The 23370-nt window shown below is 41.5% G+C and overlaps 1 protein-coding gene across 1 annotated transcript; it reads right to left on the bottom strand.

The window, feature by feature from the left end:
- Window positions 1-835: 835 nt before the first annotated feature.
- Window positions 836-22282, bottom strand: usp33 (ubiquitin specific peptidase 33). The gene is made up of 24 exons (XM_062993828.1): window positions 22056-22282; window positions 20208-20304; window positions 19373-19426; window positions 18697-18759; window positions 17211-17363; window positions 16970-17075; window positions 15663-15732; window positions 14892-15005; window positions 14714-14792; window positions 13867-14179; window positions 13546-13677; window positions 13258-13370; window positions 12549-12721; window positions 11957-12027; window positions 11824-11857; window positions 11221-11266; window positions 10056-10236; window positions 8952-9078; window positions 7644-7813; window positions 6270-6351; window positions 6081-6189; window positions 3924-4026; window positions 2923-2991; window positions 836-2818 (listed from the first exon to the last, which is right to left on the bottom strand). Exons 2-24 carry the CDS (start codon window positions 20289-20291, stop codon window positions 2661-2663), a joined length of 2604 nt encoding a protein of 867 aa, XP_062849898.1. The 5' UTR covers window positions 20292-20304; window positions 22056-22282; the 3' UTR covers window positions 836-2660.
- Window positions 22283-23370: the final 1088 nt, after the last annotated feature.

The following is a 23370-nucleotide window of genomic DNA, read 5'->3' as shown; positions in this document are numbered from 1 at the left end:
TTGATGGCTAGCCCATTACAGCTGAAACCCAGGTCTAAATCTCAGCAGTTCTGCTGGGCATCTACTCAAGACGTGATTGGCTGTGTCTAGAGAAGGGGATGGCATTTTTTATCAGCATACCTGTATCACTCAACTGTTCACCAGTTGCCTGGTTATAGTAATAGCCTTCAAAGATTTGGCAGTTCACATTCATCATTTTGACAGTACAGCCTGTTTGACTATGTCAATGCTTTTAGTGCAACAAGCCACTTGCTGTGAAACTACATTTCTGGTGGAATTAATTCAACACATCAAGTAATTTCCAATTCCTTAATGCAATTCTCTTGCCATGTGCACAACTACCACACTGGCCCCACGCTCAAGCAGTTCCCAACCACTTCCTTTCAGTTGTCAGTGGCGGGTTTTAACAAAGAGAGTCTCATTATGCCCTCTATGAATCATTCTCCACTTGTGGAGTTTGCCCTGAAGTGGCAAAACATCCCCACACCAACATACTACCACCACCATGATTAAGTACTGGTATGACTCCTCAGATTACCAAACAATACTCCAAACAGCTTAGAATTTCAGGTGTTCAGTATGCAGGCCTCCACATCAAATGTATCCAACCATGTCTTTATGGACCTCTGTTTGTACTCAGATAAAAGCCATGCTGGTACAGAGAAGGGTCCTCCACAAGACTGTTGCCACAAAATTGGAATTATATTATTTACTGAACAAATTTTTTGTTAATGGGTGTGGCTAATACAACTAGACTCAGTAAGTAAAGAACTCAAATCAGGGAAACGGAACCTCAAGTTGATGGACTGAATCATTGAAACTATTGAAACCATGCTTTCATTTATCCACAGTAATATTCAGCGTTTTATTTCAGCCAACCAAAATTAACAATCATTTTTCAAGTACGTTTTTCAGAGCAGATACAGCATCCATCTTCATCAAGTCAGCAAAAAAAAATTTATACATAAATTATATACATAAATGAAGGCATTTAAATAGCTGAAATGAGGCTCATTTTTACATACATGAGGTGGATTCTGAGTGAGCATTTGCCTCTACATGCTATAGGAGTAGAACTTTTTCACTAGCATGCACTAGCATCAGGTCAGGTCCAGCTTTCCAGGTCTAAATGAAAAAAAAGTCTATATACATCAAGGCTAATCGCATAACCTTCTGCAATAAATAACATGTAAATGAACATTCATAACCTATGCGTATCAGACAGCAGTGCTGAAGCATGCATACTCTCTTACCTGAGATAACCATATTTCCCAGAATATAAGACATATTTACGGTAGGTGTGCAACTCTAAAAGTTACGGTACACTTAGTTACAATTCAAGGCTCCTAATTAGAAACCTGTGATTCACAACAGTTTGAGTGTCGGTCGTGGTCAGGCAACTGGTGAGCCATCGTGGGCTGGGGTGTTTTATTGTTGTCTAGAGCTGCCTCACAATTCGTAGGTGCACATGAATATTACAATAATAATTTAAAAGGCCAAGTCAATTCCTGCTAACAAAGTTTTATGCATATAGCTTTATAGAGGATTGTTGGCTTTCTGTTTTGCTCGCCTGTGCAGGTTAGCGGTCAGGAAGCTAATCTATATTTACAGTGCATCTGTAATCAGTAACAAGCACAAACGTACATCGATCCAATCTGACTAATATAATCTGTCTCCAGTCATTGCAAACCATGTCACATATTTTTACTAAGAATATTTATAGTTGGTTGGGTAATATTCTGTTAAATATTTATAATTAATATTTAATTTTAACCGGTTTCCCGGTTGTAAAATTGGAGAACAGCACAAATTCTAATGAAATGAACGGAATTTATGAACTGTAGAAAGGGAAAACAATACATCGCTCAGTATAGTGCCGTATCTTTTGACAAAAACGTTTCTGAAAACACCATCACGTTGGTCCGTAAGTAAAACACTGAAATGTTTTGTCCTGCACTGTTATCGGGAAGATTTTATATTTAATTTAGTATCACAAAATCCTTCAATTTAATTTGCATTAGTAGTTCAGGAAGGTTACAAAGGTTATAAATGTTGGAACTGTATTATATCATATTACAAACGCTGACTTGTTATTCGTATTAAAATGAAGCACCAGTTGTTGATAAGGTTTAGACCCATGACTACACTATGGCAATGTAAATGAAATAATCTCAAGGCAGTGCCTTATATTCTGGAAAATACGGTAGTAAGCGATTCAGAGTTAGAAACGAACAGTTTCTTTCTAATGTAAATGTACTTGGATTATACACACAACACGAGTCACATTCTCAGCTCACGCAAAACAAACAACATTCGTCACGATTCATCAGCTCGCTGATGGTTACATGAAAAGAGTCGATTTCCTTCGTCGGGCAGCTACAAAAGCGTTTTCCAAGCTGCTACACGTTCATTAAATCACATTAAAGGTACATGTGTATTACTGAGCCAGCTGATATTCCGATCAGATCAACTAGCCCACCAGTGCTAACAGACAGTACAGTATATACAACACCAAGCAAATTCCGAGACGTTTGTTCCACGGTAAGGAATGCTCATTGGGAATGTGTGGATTAGAGTGCTGAGGGGAGGCAGGTTGTGCTCGAATGCTTGAAAACGAGAAGTGCAAAATAAAGGATTTTTCCTCCGAGTGAATAAGCTCGCTACAGGGCGCGCGTTTCCACCTCGATCTTCTCCTCTGTCTGAGACGTGTCAGGGTCTTGGTGGCTCACGCTGGGTCGGATGGTCACTACGGGCCCGCCGCCATGAATCGAATGCAGGAACTTCCACGTCTCCTCTGAGATCTGACCCGAATCGGCACCTGAAGAAAAAGAAGTAAGTATTAGGGAGGCAGGAGGCCCAACATCACCAGAGCCACTGTATAGAAAATAGAAGATTAATGACGGAGCTGGTGGAGAACGTTACCCTGCTTGAGCGTGACGTGTCCGTTCTTGTTCACAGCAATCTTGGAGTTATCGATGGGCCCTGGAGGATCTAAAAATAAGAAGACAGCTCTCTTGAAACAGGCAGCTCCAAAGCCCTTTAGCATGTCTGAGATCATACACTATGTAGCCAAAAGTATGTGGACACCCCTTCTGATCAAGGTAAGATAAGATATACTATATTTGTCATATATACATATACAGATGTACAGTACAATGAAATTCTTTCTTCGCATATCTCATCTTGTTTGGAAGCTGGGGTCAGAGCGCAGGGTCAGCCATCGTACGGCGCCCCTGGAGCAGACAGGGTTAAGGCTGCATAGCAGAGCCTGGATTTGAACCGCCAATCTTCCGGTTGACTGCCCAAAGCCCTACCCACTAGGCTACGACTGTCCCAAATAATTAGAGTCAGGTTGGGTTTCAGTTACACCCATTGCTAACAGGTGTAAAACCTTATGTGTTCTGTGTCCTGTGCACAAAGACATGGTTTGACGTGTTTGGTGTGGAGGAACCAAACACGTCAATACCATACAGGAATACATATATAGCAAGAGAGAGAGAGAGAGAGAGAGAGAGCCCAAAATGAGCCAAGCCCCTATCTGTACATCGTACCTTTTTAAGCCAAAAGCTTGGCTCTGCATGACTTACACCTCAAGACATGTAAGATATGTAACTATACTAGGGGTGGTGCACTAATTTCAGGTTATTTAGTTTAGCAATCTGTTGCTTATTTGTGCCCAGGCCTTATGAGGCAGAGACAGACTTATAAAATTTAAACTGAACCAAAAACCCACACAAACTTCTCCAGACCTGTAATCTTGTTTGATATGAGATCTGGTCACATGAGACTAGCAAATTACTCATTACATTTAAGTATATAAAATAGTTATAAGCTTAAGTGCCGCTATTAGTTTAAAATATAGTCGTAAACATGATTTACAGTTATTAACACAGTGTTATTATCTGTATCTGTATAATACTGACCATTGTCTTTGCCTTTGACGAAAATCTCCCATTCACGGAACCACTGCATGCTGATACAGTAGATGATGGCTGGGGACTCCTCCTCCTGAAACGCCTTATTCAGCTACAAACCAAACCAAAAAACAATAGAGAATCAATAGCTGCGGATGCATCTATAAGGAAACGTAGTGTGGAGCCTTTAACATGATTTAATTATGTTCTAAATTCTAAAGTCTTCATAAGAAAGAAACAAAAAAATGTAGAACTAAATGAAGAAAGAAGGAAAACAAGTTGGGAGAAAAATGAACAGAGGAATACAAGACGGATGTGAGTTTGTAAATCGTACTCTCAGATGTAAAATCTGTCACCTTCATAAACAGCTGGTTCTTCTAAGATGCCATTGCATCCGTGGCCACATACGTCTGTATAATACCCTAATATTTGATGATGTATTTATATTTATTATTGCTTACGTATTTATTAACGTTAGTCCACTATAACCACCATGCAAACCTTACAATTGGTGACACAGTGGGTATAGTTTACAAATTTGCTAAATTGCGGTTACAGTTTACAAATCCCTCGGTAGTTTATAAACTGAGAGTACAGATTACTAAACCGTGGGTACAGATTTTACTCTTCACATATTTGTTCTTGTTAGTGACCCCTAAGAGGCTCCATAAAAAGGAAAGGATGAAGGTAAAACGTAAAGAAGAGAGAAAATAAACCAAAAAAAAATCAAAATAAGATGTAAACGAAAACAAAACATAAGAAGGAGGAAATGTAGGATGTAACAGAAGGGGAAATCAAAGAAAGAAGGCTAAAAAAACAGCAGGAATTACACTATACACAGATCAGCCATAACATTAAAACCACCTCCTTGTTTCTACACTCACTGTCCATTTTATCAGCTCCACTTACCATATAGAAGCACTTTGTAGTTCTACAATTACTGACTGTAGTCCATCTGTTTATCTGCATGCTTTGTTAGCCCCCTTTCATGCTGTTCTTCAATGGTCAGGACCCCCACAGGACCACCACAGAGCAGGTATTATTTGGGTGGTGGATCATTCTCAGCACTGCAGTGACACTGACATGGTGGTGGTGTGTTAGTGTGTGTTGTGCTGGTATGAGTGGCTCAGACACAGCAGCGTTGCTGGAGTTTTTAGACACCTCACTGTCACTGCTGGACTGAGAATAGTCCACCAGCCAAAAATATCCAGCCAACAGCGCCCCGTTGGTAGCGTCCTGTGACCACAGATGAAGGTCTAGAAGATGACCGACTCAAACAGCAGCAATAGACGAGCGATCGTCTCTGACTTTATATCTACAAGGTGGACCAACTAGGTAGGAGTGTCTAATAGAGTGGACAGTGAGTGGACACGGTGTTTAAAAACTCCAGCAGCGCTGCTGTGTCTGATCCACTCATACCAGCACAACACACACTAACACACCACCACCATGTCAGTGTCACTGCAGTGCTGAGAATGATCCACCACCCAAATAATACCTGCTCTGTGGTGGTCCTGTGGGGGTCCTGACCATTGAAGAACAGCATGAAAGGAGGTTAAAAAGTATGTAGAGAAACAGATGGACTACAGTCTACATCTATATGGTAAGTGGAGCTGATAAAATGGACAGTGAGTGTAGAAACAAGGAGGTGGTTTTATAGTTATGGCTGATCGGTGTATATACACTATGAGGCCAAAAGTATGTGGACACCTGACCATGAGTCTACTGTACATTCTATTTCAAAATCATGGCTGCTAATATAGAAACCCCCCCCTGTAAAAGAGATGGACACTGATTCCTGAAGACCTGGTTTGCAGTAGGGTTGAGGTTGGGTTCTGTACAGGCCACTGGAGTTTCTTCACATTGAACTTTGTGGTGGTTTGGAAAAGGCCCTTTTGTGTTCCAGTATGACTGTGCACAAAACCAGACCCATAAAGACAAGCCTGACAGGTTGGGTAAGAGCTCTGACCTTTTGAATGAATTGGAAATTGCAATTTGGGCTCCAAAACCTTGTGGAAGGCTACAAATAGGAGACAACTCCATAAATAATGCACTATTTAATGGTTTTAAACTGAAATAAGATGCTTTACACACTCGTGGTAAGGTGTCTGCATACTTTTACACTCTTAGAAGTGTACGGGAGCTTTTCTGTGTTTAATTTCTCACTCGAACAAACATATCCAGCTCGTTTTTACGCCGTTTCTCCAGCTTCTCGATCTCCAGCTGGCAGGTGTGGCAGACGTACAGGTGGTTGACGGCTGGACCTCCTCCGTACCTAAACATCAAAGCAACAGTGAAACACTCCTGCAAAAGTGACACTGATGTTTACAATCATCAAACACAATCAGTGCTTACCTGCTGTACAGGTGATCCCAGACGTTCTGGGGCACCATGACGACCAGGTCGTCGACGTACGCAGCCTTATGGGGTGGCACACCTAGCAAAACAAACATGAAAAAAGATCTCAGCATGTATACCAGGGCAGTGCAGTGGTAGCTCAGCGGTTAAATGTGCTGGACTAGTAATCAGTTGGTTGCCGTTTCAAGCCCCACCACTGCCAAGTTGCCACTCTTGGGCCCCTGAGCAAGGCCCTTAACCCTCAATTGCTTGTACTGTACAGTCGACCCTTGACTTACGAATTTAATTGGTTCTGAAGGGCTGTTCTTAAGTCAAAATGTTCGTTAGTTAAACCTATTTTTCCCATAAGAAATAATGTAAATAGAATTAATCTGTGCCAGACCTCCCAAACCCCCCCTTACCTAACCTCTCTAATGTCTTAAATGCTCTTTTTTTGTTATAAATACAAGTATATTTTCCCTTAAATCTTAAATTATAGATTAGACATTCCTGTAATAAACAATAATAAACAACAATACACAATAATACTGTACATAAAACACATACATCACATTTCATACACCATAATACACCATCACATACACCATAATACATTTCCTTCTATTTTAATAAAATGTATCTACCAGAAACCACAATAACTCTCATATTTCTCTATTATTTCCTTCTTTATTTCAATAGTGTTGTATTTTGTAGGTGTATTTGCACGAAAGTAAGAATACTTTACTGAGCCGAATTCCTTCTTCTCTCTCACTCACTGTCCCCTCTGTCTGATACACAGTGACACCTACTGGCAGGAGTAATTATACAACAACAAATGTAATGTTTCTCAGCTCTGCACTCTCTCTGCACCTTATTTGGGAACATTTTAATATTGAAAACACCGGAAAAACACCGCCCGCTGTCAGAATGTTCGCTCACTGTATATATATATATATCTTTATATATATATATATGTATGTATACAGAGACGGTCGGAGTTAACTTGTTCGTGACGTCACGTGTTTCGCGAATTTCGGTTCGTAATCCGAAATTTGTTCGTACGTTAAGTTGAAAAAGATCGTTCGTAACCCGAAATGTTTGTATGGTAAACCGTTCGTAACTCAAGGGTCGACTGTATTCAGTCACATCTGAGTCGCTTACACCTCAGATTTCAGAGTTTTACATTTCTCCGGTGTATAACCCCACTCAAACATGGGGTTTAGAACATACTGTAGCACAGGGTGGTGTGCAATGGAAGCCTTGACCCAGCTGAAGGTTAAGGGCCTTTGTTTAATGGCTCGACATTGACTCTGGCATGCACACACTGGTCACTTACACAGAACCACTGAACTGCAAATGCTTAAGATTAGCAGTCACAAACTGGCTCCTCACCTCCATGAACGCACAAAAAGTCCTGGTTGGAGATGGGCCCCGGTTCAGCAAACGTCCGGAACTTGTTGAGCCACTGGCGGGACACATAGAACTGCAGCAGGCTCGGCTCCATGACGTTAAACAGAGCTGAAACCTTCCGCCTCTCCCTGTGCACCTCCTCGTTGCTCTTCCTGTACGATACACGAGAAAAATGGTCAGATCAAGGTCTTCACATCCTTGATATGCCAGCTATCTTATAACATTCACATTCACAGCTGAGGCAACAAAACAGACATGAAGAGGGAAATAACAATTTACAAACATTTGTAAGTGACGTACATGTATATGGCCAAAAGTATATGGGCACCTCGTCAGGGTGTTCCAGTCACATTTACTGCTAACGTTTAAACTCAATTAAATCAAATAAATGATGCGATGACTGTCCTTAATCAATCCTCTCACTGGAATCCCATGACTGTGTCACGGGTTTGACGAGGTTGATGTGGAGGAACTCTATAGAGGCCTACACAGAGCCTTGATCTCCACCTGACTTTGGAATGAATTGGAACGTGAAAAGCAAACCAGGCCTTTATGTATGACACAAATTCCTGACCTTTAAAATCTTGTGAAAAGCATTCTCAGAGAAGTGAAGGCTGCTACAGGCTCAAAAACGTTGGAATTAATTGTCCAACAAGTTGGTGGTCAGGTGTCCATATACTTATGGTCATATAGTTTATGTAATGGCAGTCTGCATAATTTTAGTTAGTAATTCTGAGTACAGCTTTAATTCTGACTAGGGACTATAAAACAAGATAATGTAATTATAACTCTGGATATAATTGCTGGAAAGCTGTAATAAATAATATAATAAAACTGTATCTTCTTCTTGTTCTTCAGTTTTTGTCCTGTTTTTCGGTTACGGGGTCGGCATTTCCAGCTTCTTCCCGTTAGGGGTCGCCGGCGGGATTTGGCACAGTTTTTTTTTACGCCGGATGCCCTTCTTGACACAACCCTCCCTATTAATCCGGGCTTGGGACCGGCACTACAATGCACTGGTCTGTGCATCCCAGCGGCTGGGTAACTATGGCCGCATGTGGACACGGGGAGAACATGCAAACTCCACACAGAAAGGACCCGGACCACCCCACCCTGGGATCGAACCCAGGACCTTCTCGCTGTGAGGCGACAGTGCTACCCACTTAGCCACCTTGCCGCCCAATACAATAAAACTATATATCTACTATATATACATTGTAAAAGGAAGTAAGGTTGATTAGCATGACAGTGACTGCCTGTACATAAAAGTACTGTTAATTCACTCAGACGTACTTGTAGAAGAGCACATAAGCCTCTGCATTCTGGACGCAGGACTCCGAGACTTCAGTCACGCTCTGGTCGTCAAATTCGTACCAGAGCTGATTCAGGTCGTTACGGCAGTAAGCAACATAGTGACCACCTGCATACGGAAGAAAACGTAGAACTGATTAAGTTCATGTTAACATCCAAATTTCAGGTTGCAATTCATACTGCACTGGAGTGGTTGCGCATCCTAAGCAACGTCCAGTTAGTTCTAAAGTCTTGCTAGTGGTTCCATGGTGTTCCAGATGGCTGCTATGGTATATGTTGAGGTTCCTTGGGTGTTACTAGTGCAGGGTTTCTCCATTTTTCTTTTAATCTTTTAAGCAACCCACATATTGTCCATTATTTTTTTACACAACCCAGGCAACACAAACAATGCATCTTACTCAGTACAATCTGGTCCCACTGTGGTTTACAAGATGTAACATAAAGGCTCCACGAGGGGGCACTAACTTTTTAGTAGTAAAATTCTACTGTGCAGCTTAATCAGTTATCTAGTCTGACTCGGGTGTTTCTAGATTGTTGATACACTTTTCTATTTGGATGCAGTGGTGTTCCAGGTGGTTGCCAGGATGTTGCTATGGTAGTTGAGGCAACTGCTAGGGTGTTATAGTAGGGTGCTATAGTATTTCAGGTGGTTGCTAGGGATGATTAAACAGGATTTTGGATGGCTGAAATGGATTTACAGGTGGTTTCTAGATTGTTGCTAGAGTTTTGCAATTGGACGCAATGATGTTCCAGGTGGTTGCCAGGGTATTGCCTAACAGTTGCTATGGTAGTGGAGGCAACTTCTAGGGTGTTAAAATAGAGTGCTATAGTATTTAAAGTGCTTGCTAAGGGGTGACTAAACAGATTTTTTGGATGGTCGAAATGGATTTACAGGTAGTTTCTAGATTGTTGGCAGGTGGGTGCTCTGGTATTCCAGGTGGTTGCTAGTGTCTTTTGTACACATTTTATTCCCAGTTGATCAAACAAGGGCTTTACGAAATGGAAGACCTCTAATTTGTCATAATCAGACTCTACCAACCGCACAGACCTGAGAAAGCGTAAATAAACAATGCCTGGCACACTCACTGCTGGCGGTGCCGTGGTGACAGATGACGGAAAGCAGGTCGTAAGTGGTGGTCTGGGCGGTGCTCTCTTTGGCCAGAAACGGTTGCAGGTCCAGGCCGTCCAGCGGGAAGGAGACGTGAGTGCTTATCTTGGTGGAGAACATCAGCTCATGTCTGAAGCGCTTTAGGTGAATGCACAAAATCTGAAAGGGAAAAAGAAAAGTTTTAGACTAGAGTTTAATTTAACTGTCTGAAATAAAAATAATAATAATAATAATAATTTAATAATAAAGAATATTAGTACATGACTACAAACGTTTGTCGACTTTTAATTTATCTAAGCTTCAAAATAAATTAGCAGGCTTGTACTGTATTGTGAACACCTGCCACTACAGATTTTGAAACATCACTGGACTGAGAAAAGTGCTGACCATTACGTTCATGAGTTTACTGATTAAAATGCTTTCCTAAATGCTTTCCTAAATGCTAAGCCATGCATGGCTGTGGCAAAAGTAACAATAAAACGTCCGTGTCAACCAAAAAACTTGCCATTTACATCGTTTTGCAAAGTAAAGGTGGTTAGAATAAGATGTTTAGCCAGAAATGGTACCATATTGAGGATCAGTAGGCAATTTTTATTTTTTTTATCATTTAGACACACAATCATTCCGCAACCCTCCTCAGCCAGCAAGAAATTGGAAATAGATCAATATTTCAATTGGGAAAATGCCAAAGACATGTTAGTTCTGGTATATTTGGTCAGAACCGAAAATGTCACTAATTAACCAAAGCCAATTATTTATTTAATTATATATTTATTAGAATTTTAACGTCATGTTTTACACACTTTGGTTACATTCATCACAGGACAGGTAGTTACTGGTTACACAAGATTCATCAGTTCACGTCTTTTAATATTAAATACAGTCATGGACAATTTTGTGTCTACAATTAACCTGACTGCACATCTTTCGACTGTGGGAGGAAACCGGAGCTCCCGGAGGAAACCAGACACGAGGAGAACATGCAAACTCCACACAGAGAGGACCCGGACCGCTCCACCAGGGGAATCGAACTCAGGACATTCACGCAGTGAGGCCACAGTGCTACCCACCAAAGCCAATTAAACTAAAGCACGAAAAAAAAGTCTGTCTGTATGATGCGGTTGACAGACGTTAAGCACGTACCTCTGGCAAACTCTGAACTTTGCAGAATTTGACTCCATTCCGTAACCTGAAAGGCAATAATGATAAAGTTAAAACGTTTGCTAGTACCAAACGTACACCCACCATACAGGTGAACTCTGTGGGCATACAATTACAGACTGTACCCCCCTGCACCCCGTGTATTAATTTAAACAGATTTCAAGTGGCTTTTCAGCAACAAAGGCACATGTCTAGTGATGTTCTCTAAGCCAGCGGTCTCCAACCTTTTTTTCCCACCACAAACCGGTTTCATATAAGATATAATTTCACGGACCGGAGGGAGGATTTAAAATAGAATAACTAAAAAATGGAAAATCAGTGTGAATCCTCAGCTTTTTTCGCTGCTCCCACCTAGTGGTGATAGGAGACAGTAACACCAGAAGAGTTTTGGAAATTTAATTGCTCTTGTAACGATCTCTAATTTTATTCTTTCTGCGCGGCCCGGCAATAAATGACCCACGGACCGGTACCGGTCCGCAGCCCGGTGGTTGGGGACCACTGCTCTAAGCAAACATGACAGAGAGGAGCTGATCGTCTGACGGATGTGTTGCATGAGTTTGAATCGGGAACTTCGGGGATACTCACTTCTTGCACTTCTCACAGCTGTACATGTTATCACCTGTAAAACCACAAGATCAAATGTGACGTCAGACACTCAGTTACAAAAGCTCGATCTCATTTTTTTTTACTGTAATGATGCTGATGTCTAACTGCTCACCTTTCAGTTCATCTCGAGCGAAGAAAGCAGCCAGACAGTCTTGTAGCGTGACGACAGGACCCCAGAACCAGCTACCAAAAACACAATCCTTTATTAGTAATGTACAGTAATATACAAATTTACTTGTGCTTCCAAGAAGCCAGCAAGGAAAAATACAATGACTGCTGTACAATAGCGTAAAAGTGTCCGATTATACACTATATGGCCAAAAGTATTTGGACGCCTCTTGATTCCATGACATCCCATTTCAAAAACAAACTTAAATGACCTCTGTGTGGTCCTTTCAGCTATAACAACAGCTGAACTCTTCTGACAAGGCTTCTCACAACACTTTGAAGTACGTCCAAGGGAATTTGTGCCCATTTAGTCAAAAGATAACATCATTTGTATGGCTGGGCACTGCTGTTGGTCAAGAAAGCCTCAGTTGAATGTTCCAGTTCATTCCAAAGCTGTTCAGTGGGGCTGAGGTCAGGGCTCTGAGCAGCTGGAGTTCCTTTAAACTGAGCTTTATGTCTTTATGGCACAAGCAGGGGTGTCCACATACTTTTGGCCATATAGTGCAGATATAAATAAACAAAGTAAATATAAGCACCTTTTGATGTACTCGAGGACGAAAGCGATCCAGCCCTGAGGGGCGTAAGCCTCACCACATGAGCCTGCCTTCACCAGAGAAGTCGGATGAGTGGATGAGTGCAGCTTGGCCAGGTCCTCTTTCCCTGGAATGGGCAGGGAAATGTCCTGGAAGTTCTCCAGAGTGACTGAGACCTGAGGAGAAAACAGAGGACAGAACCAGAGTCAGTGCATGTAGGTGGTAGCTCAAGTCTTTTCACTGGCAGGAAGGTTGTATGTTCAAATCCCAGCACTGTCAAAAAGTGTGGTTGTTCCATATTTAAACTCATGGTTTTGGCCTAGTATATTCAACAGGCTCACAATCAGGTGTCCACTTACTTTTGCAACACATTGCCTTGTCGACTCTCTCAAATTGCTAGGTGTCAAAAAATGTAAATCAAAGCTAAATGTTCCATCTCTTTGTGAGGTCTATCAGTACCGCAGAGACTGTCCAGGCACTAAACATTCACCCGCTTCCTGTTTGTTGAATTCATGTGTTTCAGCCACAACAATTGCTAACAGGTGTCATAAGTCAGTTATACAAAGGACATTCTATGCCTACAGTTTAGGGAAGGCCCTTTCCTGTTCCAGTTTGACTGTGAGGATAAATCGGAACAAAGCTAGCAAGCCGGGCCTTCCCGTTTAACGTATGTTGCTGGTGAGTGTTGATGGGTGGCGGGTCGGGCACTCACCCTGTCGCAGGTCAGGCACTGTACAGAGCTGATGATGGTGCCATCGAAGACGTCGGAGATGACGCTGCGATATTTCCTCTGCCGTTTGCTCTTAGGCGGTGCAAACGAACTCACTGTTAGGAAACGCACGACAGCCAATCAGATGCTAAACGCTGAAAGTTACTTTAATACTGACTCCCACGTTATATTGCTACACTGCATTAAGTAAGATACATGGTTAGACATTAGTGTTTGCTCAATTGTTTTGGACAGGGCAATTCTTTGGATTGATCAAGAGTGTTGAGTTACCTTTCTTGTGGGCTGGGTGCAGGTTGGGCCACATAGGGCTGGATTTGGGGGGACTGGTGGACAGCTTGCTCTCGCTGACACTGGGGCTGTGGGGTCTGGCACTGCTACTGATCTGGATCTCTGTGTTGGAGTCTGGAGAAAACACAATAAAAGCCACAAGAAGCTTTACAGACTGCGTATTTGACAAGCAGACCAGCATTATTTCTTTATCAGCTTTTGTTTTATATTTGGAAGCTGTGTCTTCATCAGTGTCCTCATACAGCCAATTATGGGACCCTAATAACACATCATTAGGAACAGAAGCACAAACAGGGCGTATACCGGCAGCCTTGGCCTGTTTGACGGCTCCCTGGCTGCTGACGATGGCCGTGGTGTCCACGTCCTTGTCCAGGTCGGCACGATGAAGCTCGTTGATGAGGTTCTTTTCCTTCTGCCGCTCTTTACTCGCTTTGTCCTCGTCTGAGATGAGCGTGTCAGCCTCGTTGGCATCGGCGGCGGCGTTAGCTTTGTTGGGCTCGCTAGGCTCTTCTTCGTCCATGCCCAGCACCTGGTCCTGGTCCTCGAGCTCTTCCACAGGCTCTTTGAGCTCCTCGTGAAGCTGGTCCATCAGGCAGCGTAGGAACTCCTGCGAATCCTAAGTGGAGACGCACGCCGGAAATAAACAATCTGATTGATGCAATAATCTGAGCACTTAGTCAGTGATCTGAATTCTCAGAGTGATGACCTATGGCAAAGAGCTGGGAACAAAAGTATGTAGACACCTGACCGTAGGTTTGGTAGGTGTTCCAAAAGCATCCACAATTACAATAATATACAGGGGGCCTCAAACACAACCCACCCCATCCCAAACCTTTGTGACCACAATGTCTCTACTGTTCTCTAAAAGCTTTCCACAGATCGTGAATTGTATCTGTGGGGATCTGTGCCCAATCAAAAGAGCATTTGTGAAGATACAGGTCAAGTCTTGTATTTGTGGACCTTGCGTTGTGTTCAGGCGCTCGGTCATGCTGGAACATGAAAAGCCTTCCCCAAACACCTCTTGCGTCACTAGTCACTGGTTAATTTGTCGATTCATCGCCATGAACGATCAAAATACAGATTCATGCTTCTAGTTATTTTTTTGTTCCATTTTCAGCATTTTTTCAGTCATGCTGGATTAAAGACGTACCTGTTGAGAGTAACCCCGAAACATCGGATTCACCGCTTTAATTCCCTGGAACAGGTTCGTGGGGAGGACATATGAAGGCCTGCAGAAAAAAAGACGCGTCAAGTAACTGATATTCTAATCCCTGACTGTGTTTACCATCACTTTGAGTTAATTATAAAATAAAGCATGAAATAAACACCTGTTTTTGTGCCAGAGGTCTGTGATGAGTTTCTGGTAGCTTTTACACAGCGCCGGCTTCTTGTCTGTCCTCACTAGGCCACCGCAGTCCAGAAAGAACTGGGTCAGAGGAGGACTGTGGAAGAGAGAGAAGAAGGTACAAGATTTTACTGTGTAACCTACACTAAAAGACAAGCATAGTGCAGACATCTGTTTATGCTAGTAATGTAATACAGACATTGTGGGGGACTGAGAGAGGGGGCTGGGGTGGCTTGGGGCACAATAATAGTGGAAAAGCCTTCACCAATCTGTTGCCTCAATGACAACAGCTTTCACACAGCGGTTAGCAAGAAGTGTGGCAAAAACCCAATAATCACAAAGTGTCCACATATTTTTTGGGCCATATAATGCGTTTACATTTTAATAACTATCCTAGCTTTAACTGAGACTGTGCTCAAATATAACAGACTGTGTGCAACAAGTTTGCAGGGATTCAAGTGGAACAGAAAATATCTACTTAACACCAAGGGAATAATTAGCAACCTGTTAGAATTGCAAATTGTGACCCAGTTCTATTTTTTGGCTTTGCTTCTTAAGCTCCTCCACATTTTGTTTATCTTTACACCTCAATATGCATTCCCATGGTTTTGGAATAGGACGTTTAACTAGCTTACAGTCAGGTGTCCACATACATTCGGCAAAAAAGCAGAAGAGAAAGCAGAAGAGGCTGATGGGGTAATAAAACATGATTTATTAAAGGACTGCAGTGATTCAGATGCTTAATAAAACTCACCAGTTAGACAGAGCCTGCAGTGCTGCGTTCATGTAGCAGGTGTTGCCGATGTTTTTCAGTCCGGTCAGGCCTGCATCGGAAAAGAAAGCAAACGTCTTAACTTCTTTTACATTTGTTCAGATTTACAAAATACAATCAAGTCGCTCAACCGAAACATTAAAATAAAAACATTTCTCTCTACTTTTGTCACTTAAATAAAGACTTAAGAGAATAAACAAATGACAGATTCCTCATTTTATTGCATAACAAAATACCCCAACATTTCCTAAAAGGGGTTTGTAGTTAAATCTACCAGTAATAAACCAGTGACAATTATCTAATACAAAAATGCATCTGTAATTTATTAGTATTAATCTAGATGTAATACTAGTAGTTTTGGCACAATAAACTAGAACTAATAAACTGATGGTAATCCATACATTTAGATATACATACTATCTATAAATATCATATATGTATAAACTAGTTCAAATAAGCTAAGAGCAATAAATATAGTAGACAATATTAATCATAATAACTTAATAGTGTAGAGAAAGTATCCAGTTTTGACTATCAAATAGATTTAACAAGCAGTCATAAACTAGCACTAATTACCAAGTTGAAAAACACATTGGTAATTTAGTAGTATAAGTTAAATAGCAATTACCAACTAATAATAGCAACATAAACTAACAAACTAGCTGCACTAAACTGGTAGGAATATATTATTATTATTAGGTTACCAATAAAAATAGAAGTAATGAACTCTCTGTAACATAAACTGGTAATAATAAACTATTAGTAATAATCCAATAATAATCTTGCCATGTAGTGAAAAGTCAGTAGTAATACACTAGTACCAATTATCCACTATTTATAGCTGGCAGTAATCAACTGACTCTAATGATCTAATATAGCATTAAGCAAGTAGTAATACTAGTAGTTTTCTGGCATAATGAACTGGAAATACTAAACTAGTAGTTAAAAGCTAGTGGTAATCTATTGGTAATCTTTTTAATAGTATTAATACATATAAGTAACAAAATATTATACACTAGAAGTATACCAGTGATAAGTAGTAACTAACCAGCAATAACTTTCTAGTAAATGACACACTGGTAATTTAGTAACATTAATCTAACAGTAATATTAGTGGTAATTTTATAGAATAATGAACTATTGTAATAAAGTGGTAGTAATAAATTAGTAATGAACATAACATACTGGAGCAAAGCTGTATAATGCTACATGTCTAATTGCTGTGCCTTACCACTAACCAAAGGTCTGTTAGAAAACAAGAAGAAGTCATAAAGAGACATGTCCAGCACCTTTGGTCTTCAGATCATCCTCTTCTTCCGTCTCCATGTCCAGATCCTCACACAGAACAGTCGGTGGCACTCTCAGGGAGGTGGGGCTGCCTGGGACTGCAGCCTCCTAAAATCACAGTTACAGGAATAAGAACTTCATTTAGCTGATTTTAACACATTTGAGCGCGAGAGGAAAATACAAGGATAGAACTGATTAAGAAACAGGAAACAGGAGGATCGAACAGTGTGAAGCACGAGTTACCTGGCCAGGTACCGACGCGGGTGAGACAGGCTTAGAAGTGCCAGGCGGAGGGGTCACAGGCCCCAGCTTCCTATCCAGGAAGACTTCCTTGGCGCAGGCGTAACACCAAACCCTCAGCGTGGTCAGATTCACCGTTAGGTTGTGATGCGTCTCCTGCAACAACCAGAGATCGGAAAAGGGTTCAGTATTTGTGTCTTTAAATAAATCATGACGTCTGTGCTAATAAGACAGGACCAAATGTCATACAGATTAATAGATAAATAGAATACATTATCAAGCACTAGAGGTTATGACTTCAGAAACCGGTGCCAACTGATGAAACTAATCTTTTAACCAATTCCTAACACCTCCATACGCACCCTCGGGTCCTGTTGGTGTAATGTGTTGTCTATGTGTTGTTATTATTATACAGATACTTGTTTGTATAATGTGAATCTCTGTAGTGTGTACTATTACTACTATTACTACTGATCAGTGGGTGGTTCAGATCATGTTGACTTCATTTTGGCATTATTGTGATGCATTGGCACAGCTGTCTAATAAGACAGTCCACTCCCACCAAGTCTCTACATCAAGACATGGCAGTGCCACCATCCTGGCTTGGTTCTTAACAGACAGAACCGACCATGCTTAAGGAATAAAAGGCCAGATTGGTTACAGGCACGCTGCCCCTGAAACAGCAACTCCTTTGCAGACAGAAGCTGCAGCATATGGCAGGTGTGTGTAACCCAGCGGTGGGTGGTAGTTAAAGCCAAGGAGCTGCACGGCGAGGACTGGCTGTCTGGCTGGACTCCAACAGTGCAGGCAAACTCACTGCTTCACATCCATTATTCATGCTGGTAGATTAGCTTTCACTCAAGCACTTAGGAACGTTCAGAGCTAAACACTTCCGCTCCATCAATTAATGCAAAAAAAATAAAAATCAATCTGGCACATGTTGGCTCGCTGGTTTTGATGTCGCATGAAAGATTTAGAGCCAGAATGACGACTAGCACCATCTCGTGCTTTATAATCGGCAATGATTGGCCCACCACGATTATAATCGGCCCACCACTAAAGGACACTGTCTCCAGAGTACTAGTCAAGTTTCATAATGGAACTCATTATAGCACCGTATATAAGGACTTTTTATTACTTTGTTCATTCATTGAGTTCCTATTTGGTTAAGCCCCTGCTAATGGGTTCATATCATCAACATTGCAGATACGGGGGTTGCACATGGCACCTCTATCACAGGGTGGGAGCATCACGATAATGGTGCAACTGTACCGAGACATATTAAAGAAGAATCAAATCTCATCACCAAAAATAATTTGAAGGTTTCAACAAAACAAGAACCCCAAAAATGAAGCCAAACTAACTGATGTACAATTCCAGTCTCAGTACCAGCACTCACACCAAGTGTTTCTGTGTGGTGTGTGCTTCCCACTGTTATTAGTGTAGGTTCTAAACGTGCGATGCTTAAAACATGCATTACTTCACCAACCTGTGAGTGGACGGTGCTGTGGTCAGCGTGAGACTCTCCACAGCCAACGTAAGCGCAGCCATTCTGAAAAGAACACAAACGTACATATTTAGCGAAGCCATAAGACAGCATGTAATATGCTAACAGAGGCAGAAAGCAGTGATTTGTAACTGTCTTTTACACTCATTGAATTGGAGACAGCACAGAAACGTTTCCTGTTTTACAAGCAATGTTATTGCTTTTGCAGATAGATTCTAATTATTTAGGACTGCCAGGGTCATGACGATCCCCAATGCTGCGCCTACAGCTGTTAATGTGACACCTGTTGAATACTTTCACTTAACAGTACTTTAACTTGTTATTAATTATAACTGCATATATGCAGGATTATAAGATTGTATTTTGTTTAAAAAAACATGCAGAAGAGAGTTTGTGCTTGGCAGCATTGTTGGCATTTAGATTTTTCAGCTGGATGTACACGATACGACCGAAAGTAAGTGGGCACCCCTAGTGATTATTGAGTTCAGGTGTTTTGGCTACACCCATGAAATGAATTATTTAAAATAATTATAAAATACATTTCCTAAAACACTGTTGGCTTTGATAGTAACATCAGTGCCTCTGGTGTAGGTATTAAATGTCCGACTAGCTTATCATCAGATGGCTGGGAAAGAAAATGAGCTTTTTAAGTACTTACTTCCAGGCAGGCCCAGAGGTTCGGCCCACCGACTCTGCAGTCCTGGCACTGGCCCTGAAAACACAGTCAATATATTAACACAAGATCTTTTACAAATTAAAAAGCCATTGTTAAAGCAATTGGGACTTCGACAAACCACAGTGAGAGGCATTATCTTTGAATACAGCCAACCAAATTCACAAACGAACGCAAGCATATAAGGAACTGCAGGCCTCGCTCACCGCAGACGCAGTCAGAGTTTATGACTCCAACCATAGGAAGAGCTTTTTCACATCAGCCAAAAAACACAGGGTAACGTCTGGTCAACTAATAAGTTAAAAGTGGAAGCCTATAGAAACATGGGTCTTGTGACAACCAGCGTACACAATACCAAGAGTAAAACGTGGTAATATGACAATACGGGGGTGCTCTGCTGTTTCAGGAACACCTGAAGTGTAACATGTTCCTTTATGCAAGTTGCATTTGAGGCTGTCTGGTGAAAAGTAGCTTGACGGCTTCACAAATGTCATAAGAGGCACATGCTAGTCTGCTGCCCTCCTCGCCCAGCATGGAGATCAAGCATGAAGCAGAGGTTGATAATTGGACATAGGTAATGAAAAAAAGAGCATTTCAGGCAAAACCCTGAGGCCCTGACCCCTAGGTTGTGAACCTCAGCTGTGTATAGTACTCTACTGCCAAATTACTCTGTTCTTCAGGGACCAGATTATTGTGGGGTATGATTAAAATGAGCAAGATCATAAACCATGCCTCAGTTTTTTAAAACTAACCTGTTTATTTTTATTTTCCCAGGGACAAGGGGTCTGTACCTGGAGCCACAATGTCTGTGCTTACTCACATGAGACTTCTGGATGAGTTCCTCTGTCGTGATCTCTCCAACACACTCCAGGTGTGAGCAGTCGCTGTTTGAACCAGCCGGCATGGCAATGTCACTCCTGACAAAAAGAAAGCAAAAAAGGTTCAAACTGAATAAAAAACAGTAGTGTTTTTTATCACTGCAACACCCTGTATTAGCATTTTTGTGACTTGTGCAATGTCCAGTCTTTAGCGGTGGAACACAGCTGTAAAGTACAATTTACCTGTAAGTGCACTACTGATGGTGTTGGGACACACTACTTAGTAAACAGAATGTAGTTTTAAAAGACGGCAACATTTTGTGGGAAACAGTGAACACACTCTATGTTAGGGCTGCAAGTTTTGCCCATATTTTTTTTCCCTCCAATATCCCACATTGCAATTCCCTGCCACTTGCACCATCCCATTCCAGCAGCATAATGGAATATAATATTAACCAATCTGAGAAATCACATTTTGAAATGCAGTTCCAATTTTCCAAATAACATTTTATTTCATTTCATTTCGGTGAAATCAAAATGTGAAACACTGGGCACAAGGCAGGAATACCCTGGATGGGTCCATTGCAAGGCTTCAACCATCAAAATTTAATGCAACTGAAAATGATAAGAATCTGTCCGAAAGGGACGCTCGAGTGGCATAGTGGTCTAATGCTCTATATCACCACTGCAGAGACCCTAAGTCGACCTGGCCGGGTGCTTAACAATACACAACTGGCTGTGTCTAAGAGAGCACCTGTATGAGTGATGTTTCAAACAAGTATGTCTGGTCAAGGCACCAGTATGAGTGATGAGCCATGTAGAGCACACCATGACTCTCCGTACCACGTCACCATTGGCCAGTGTAAAGAAGCAGACAGCGACCACAGGTGGTTCAAGAAGCAGGGCAATAACATGTTGGAATCAGTCTGTGAGGCGGATGGTCTGAGTGGCAAAAGCATCTTCAAGGATGATTTGTTCCATGCTACGATTTCTTTTTTCAATCATTGTAATCTTTCAAATGAAACATCCGAAGCCTGGAAGAGTCCCAACATTTTTGCAGGGAAATGAAGGGGGGAAATCTGAGCTGGGGGAACAGCACACTACCCACAGTGTTGTTCCAAATCTAACAGACTCTGAAGTACAGCAGCAGGGTGGCACGGTGCTTCACAGCAAGAAGGTCCTAGGTTCGATCCCCAGTCGGCCCGTGTCTAGTGGGTTTCCTCTGGAAGCTCCGGTTTCCTCCCACAGTCCAAAGACGTGCAAGTGAGGTGAATTGGAGATTGTGAAGTGATGAATCTTGTGTAACGAGTAAACAGCCTGTTCTGTCATGAATGTAACCAAAGTGTGTAAAACATGACATTAAATCCTAATACATACATAAATAAATATACATTTATTACGTTTATTATTTAGAATATACATGTTGTTGTTGTTGTTGTTGTTGTTGTTGTAAAGCGTCATTGAGCATGGTTAAAGGCGCTATATAAGCATAACTTATTATTATTATTATTATTACATTAATGTACTGTACAGCAGCACATTAATACTCTGATCTGCTTGTTATGATTTGAGAATGTGCGCATGCGCACTCCACCCGGTTTGAAGGGGAACGGTCTTTGACAGCTGTGCTAACTTCATATGGATAACTGGCTAAAGCTAACCGACGTAGCTAAAGTAACTCAGCCTAATAACCGTTATAAACACCAAGTCAACAAACTAACCTTGCTATCTATTAAAAACAGCACGTTTTATACATATAAAACGATTACATTCGACAGGGGAGACATTAATGTGAGCTAGCCCTGCTAATAACGGTTAGCTATAAGAGGTGTCGCAGCTGTAGCCTTTACCTTTAGCCGATGCGCTCCGATATAAATGAAGCTCAATTCCTTACGCAGATTAGAAAGTCTCCAGTTAACCCAAATCCTATAAAAACTACATATTTATATATCGTTTTGTGATCCACACAGAGGTAAAAACCTAGCAGAAGCGTTAATCCACCCACAGCTCTGCACAACTTCCAGGTCCTTCTCCGTACCGCTGAAAACGGATCTTTCCGGTGTTAGCCTGTGGAAAAGGCCGTATTCCAAATAACTCCTTATTCCCTACCAGTGTACACTATCTAGTGTATACGAAGGCAGCGTTCAACGGCAACGTAGCGCACTAGTTATCCAGTAAGATTCCGATTAGAATTCGGCCGATGACTGAGCATAAACCTGCAGGCAGAAGCGCCTGTAGTGGTGAGAAATTGAACCGCAGGATAAGAAACGCAGGACTGGGTTTGACTCCACCAACCCCAGCGCCTCCTAATGTACGTGTTGAATTTTACACACTGTCCAGGGGTCGATGACATGGGGTGCATTTTGGGCTCCATTAGCGGGTTTTACTAACCGCTTATTCTATCTATCACCTAGTGTCAATTTAGCCAGTGTATTATTATAATAATAATTATCACTATTATTGTTATTATCAGTAGTAATAGTAGTAGCATAAGTAATACAATACAGTGGAGATCAGTGGCATGGCTTGGGTACAGAATCATGTCCTTCTGCCTTGCCAAATATGGCTGGAAGAGTCAGCTGCCCCAAAGGTCCCCAGCTTGTTCCTGATTTCCTTTCTTTCCTCTTTTTCCAAGAACTTGGTTGTCACAGGCACACTGAGCACTAAGCCAGGGCAAGCTGTAGCCTAGTTGTTAGGGTACTGGACTAGTAATCAGAAGGTCGCTGGTTCAAGCCCCACCACTGCCAGGTTGCTGCAAGGCCCTTAACCCTCAATTGCTCAGACTGTATACTGTAAATGTACTGTAAGTCGCTTTGAATAAAGGCGTATGCTGAAAATGTAAATATTGTGACAAGTTTTCATTTTCGTTCTGTCCATTTTTATCCATTTCTTGTGGGTGCCTTTTTTTTCCTTCATTTGTTACTGTTTCCATTATTTCCCATGACTTTTGTTTTAATTTTACCGTTTATATTATGTATATGCAGCTGCACATCCTATTGAAATAATTAATTTTTAATTAGAATAAATAACAGTTTACAACTTTGGACCAGCCTTAACCAACCATTATATACTATGTCATTCTGTTTATTAATATTACACGTCATATACCACCCACTTCATAAAGCTTGGCATTTCCAGCCTGATTTTTACTTATTACAGTTTTAC

Source organism: Trichomycterus rosablanca, chromosome 4, assembly GCF_030014385.1.
Source record: "Trichomycterus rosablanca isolate fTriRos1 chromosome 4, fTriRos1.hap1, whole genome shotgun sequence".
Classification (NCBI taxonomy): Eukaryota; Metazoa; Chordata; class Actinopteri; order Siluriformes; family Trichomycteridae; genus Trichomycterus; species Trichomycterus rosablanca.
This window is presented reverse-complemented; position numbering and strand designations above follow the sequence as displayed.

Coding starts and splice junctions, on each gene's coding strand:
- usp33 (XM_062993828.1), bottom strand. CDS start 20,291: ATGCCGGCTGGTTCAAACAGCGACTGCTCACACCTGGAGTGTGTTGGA. Junction 17,364..18,696: donor ACAGCACCGTCCACTCACAG/GTTGGTGAAGTA, acceptor TGGTTGTTGCAG/GAGACGCATCACAACCTAAC. Junction 7,814..8,951: donor GCTTATGTGCTCTTCTACAA/GTACGTCTGAGT, acceptor TGTATCGTACAG/GAAGAGCAACGAGGAGGTGC.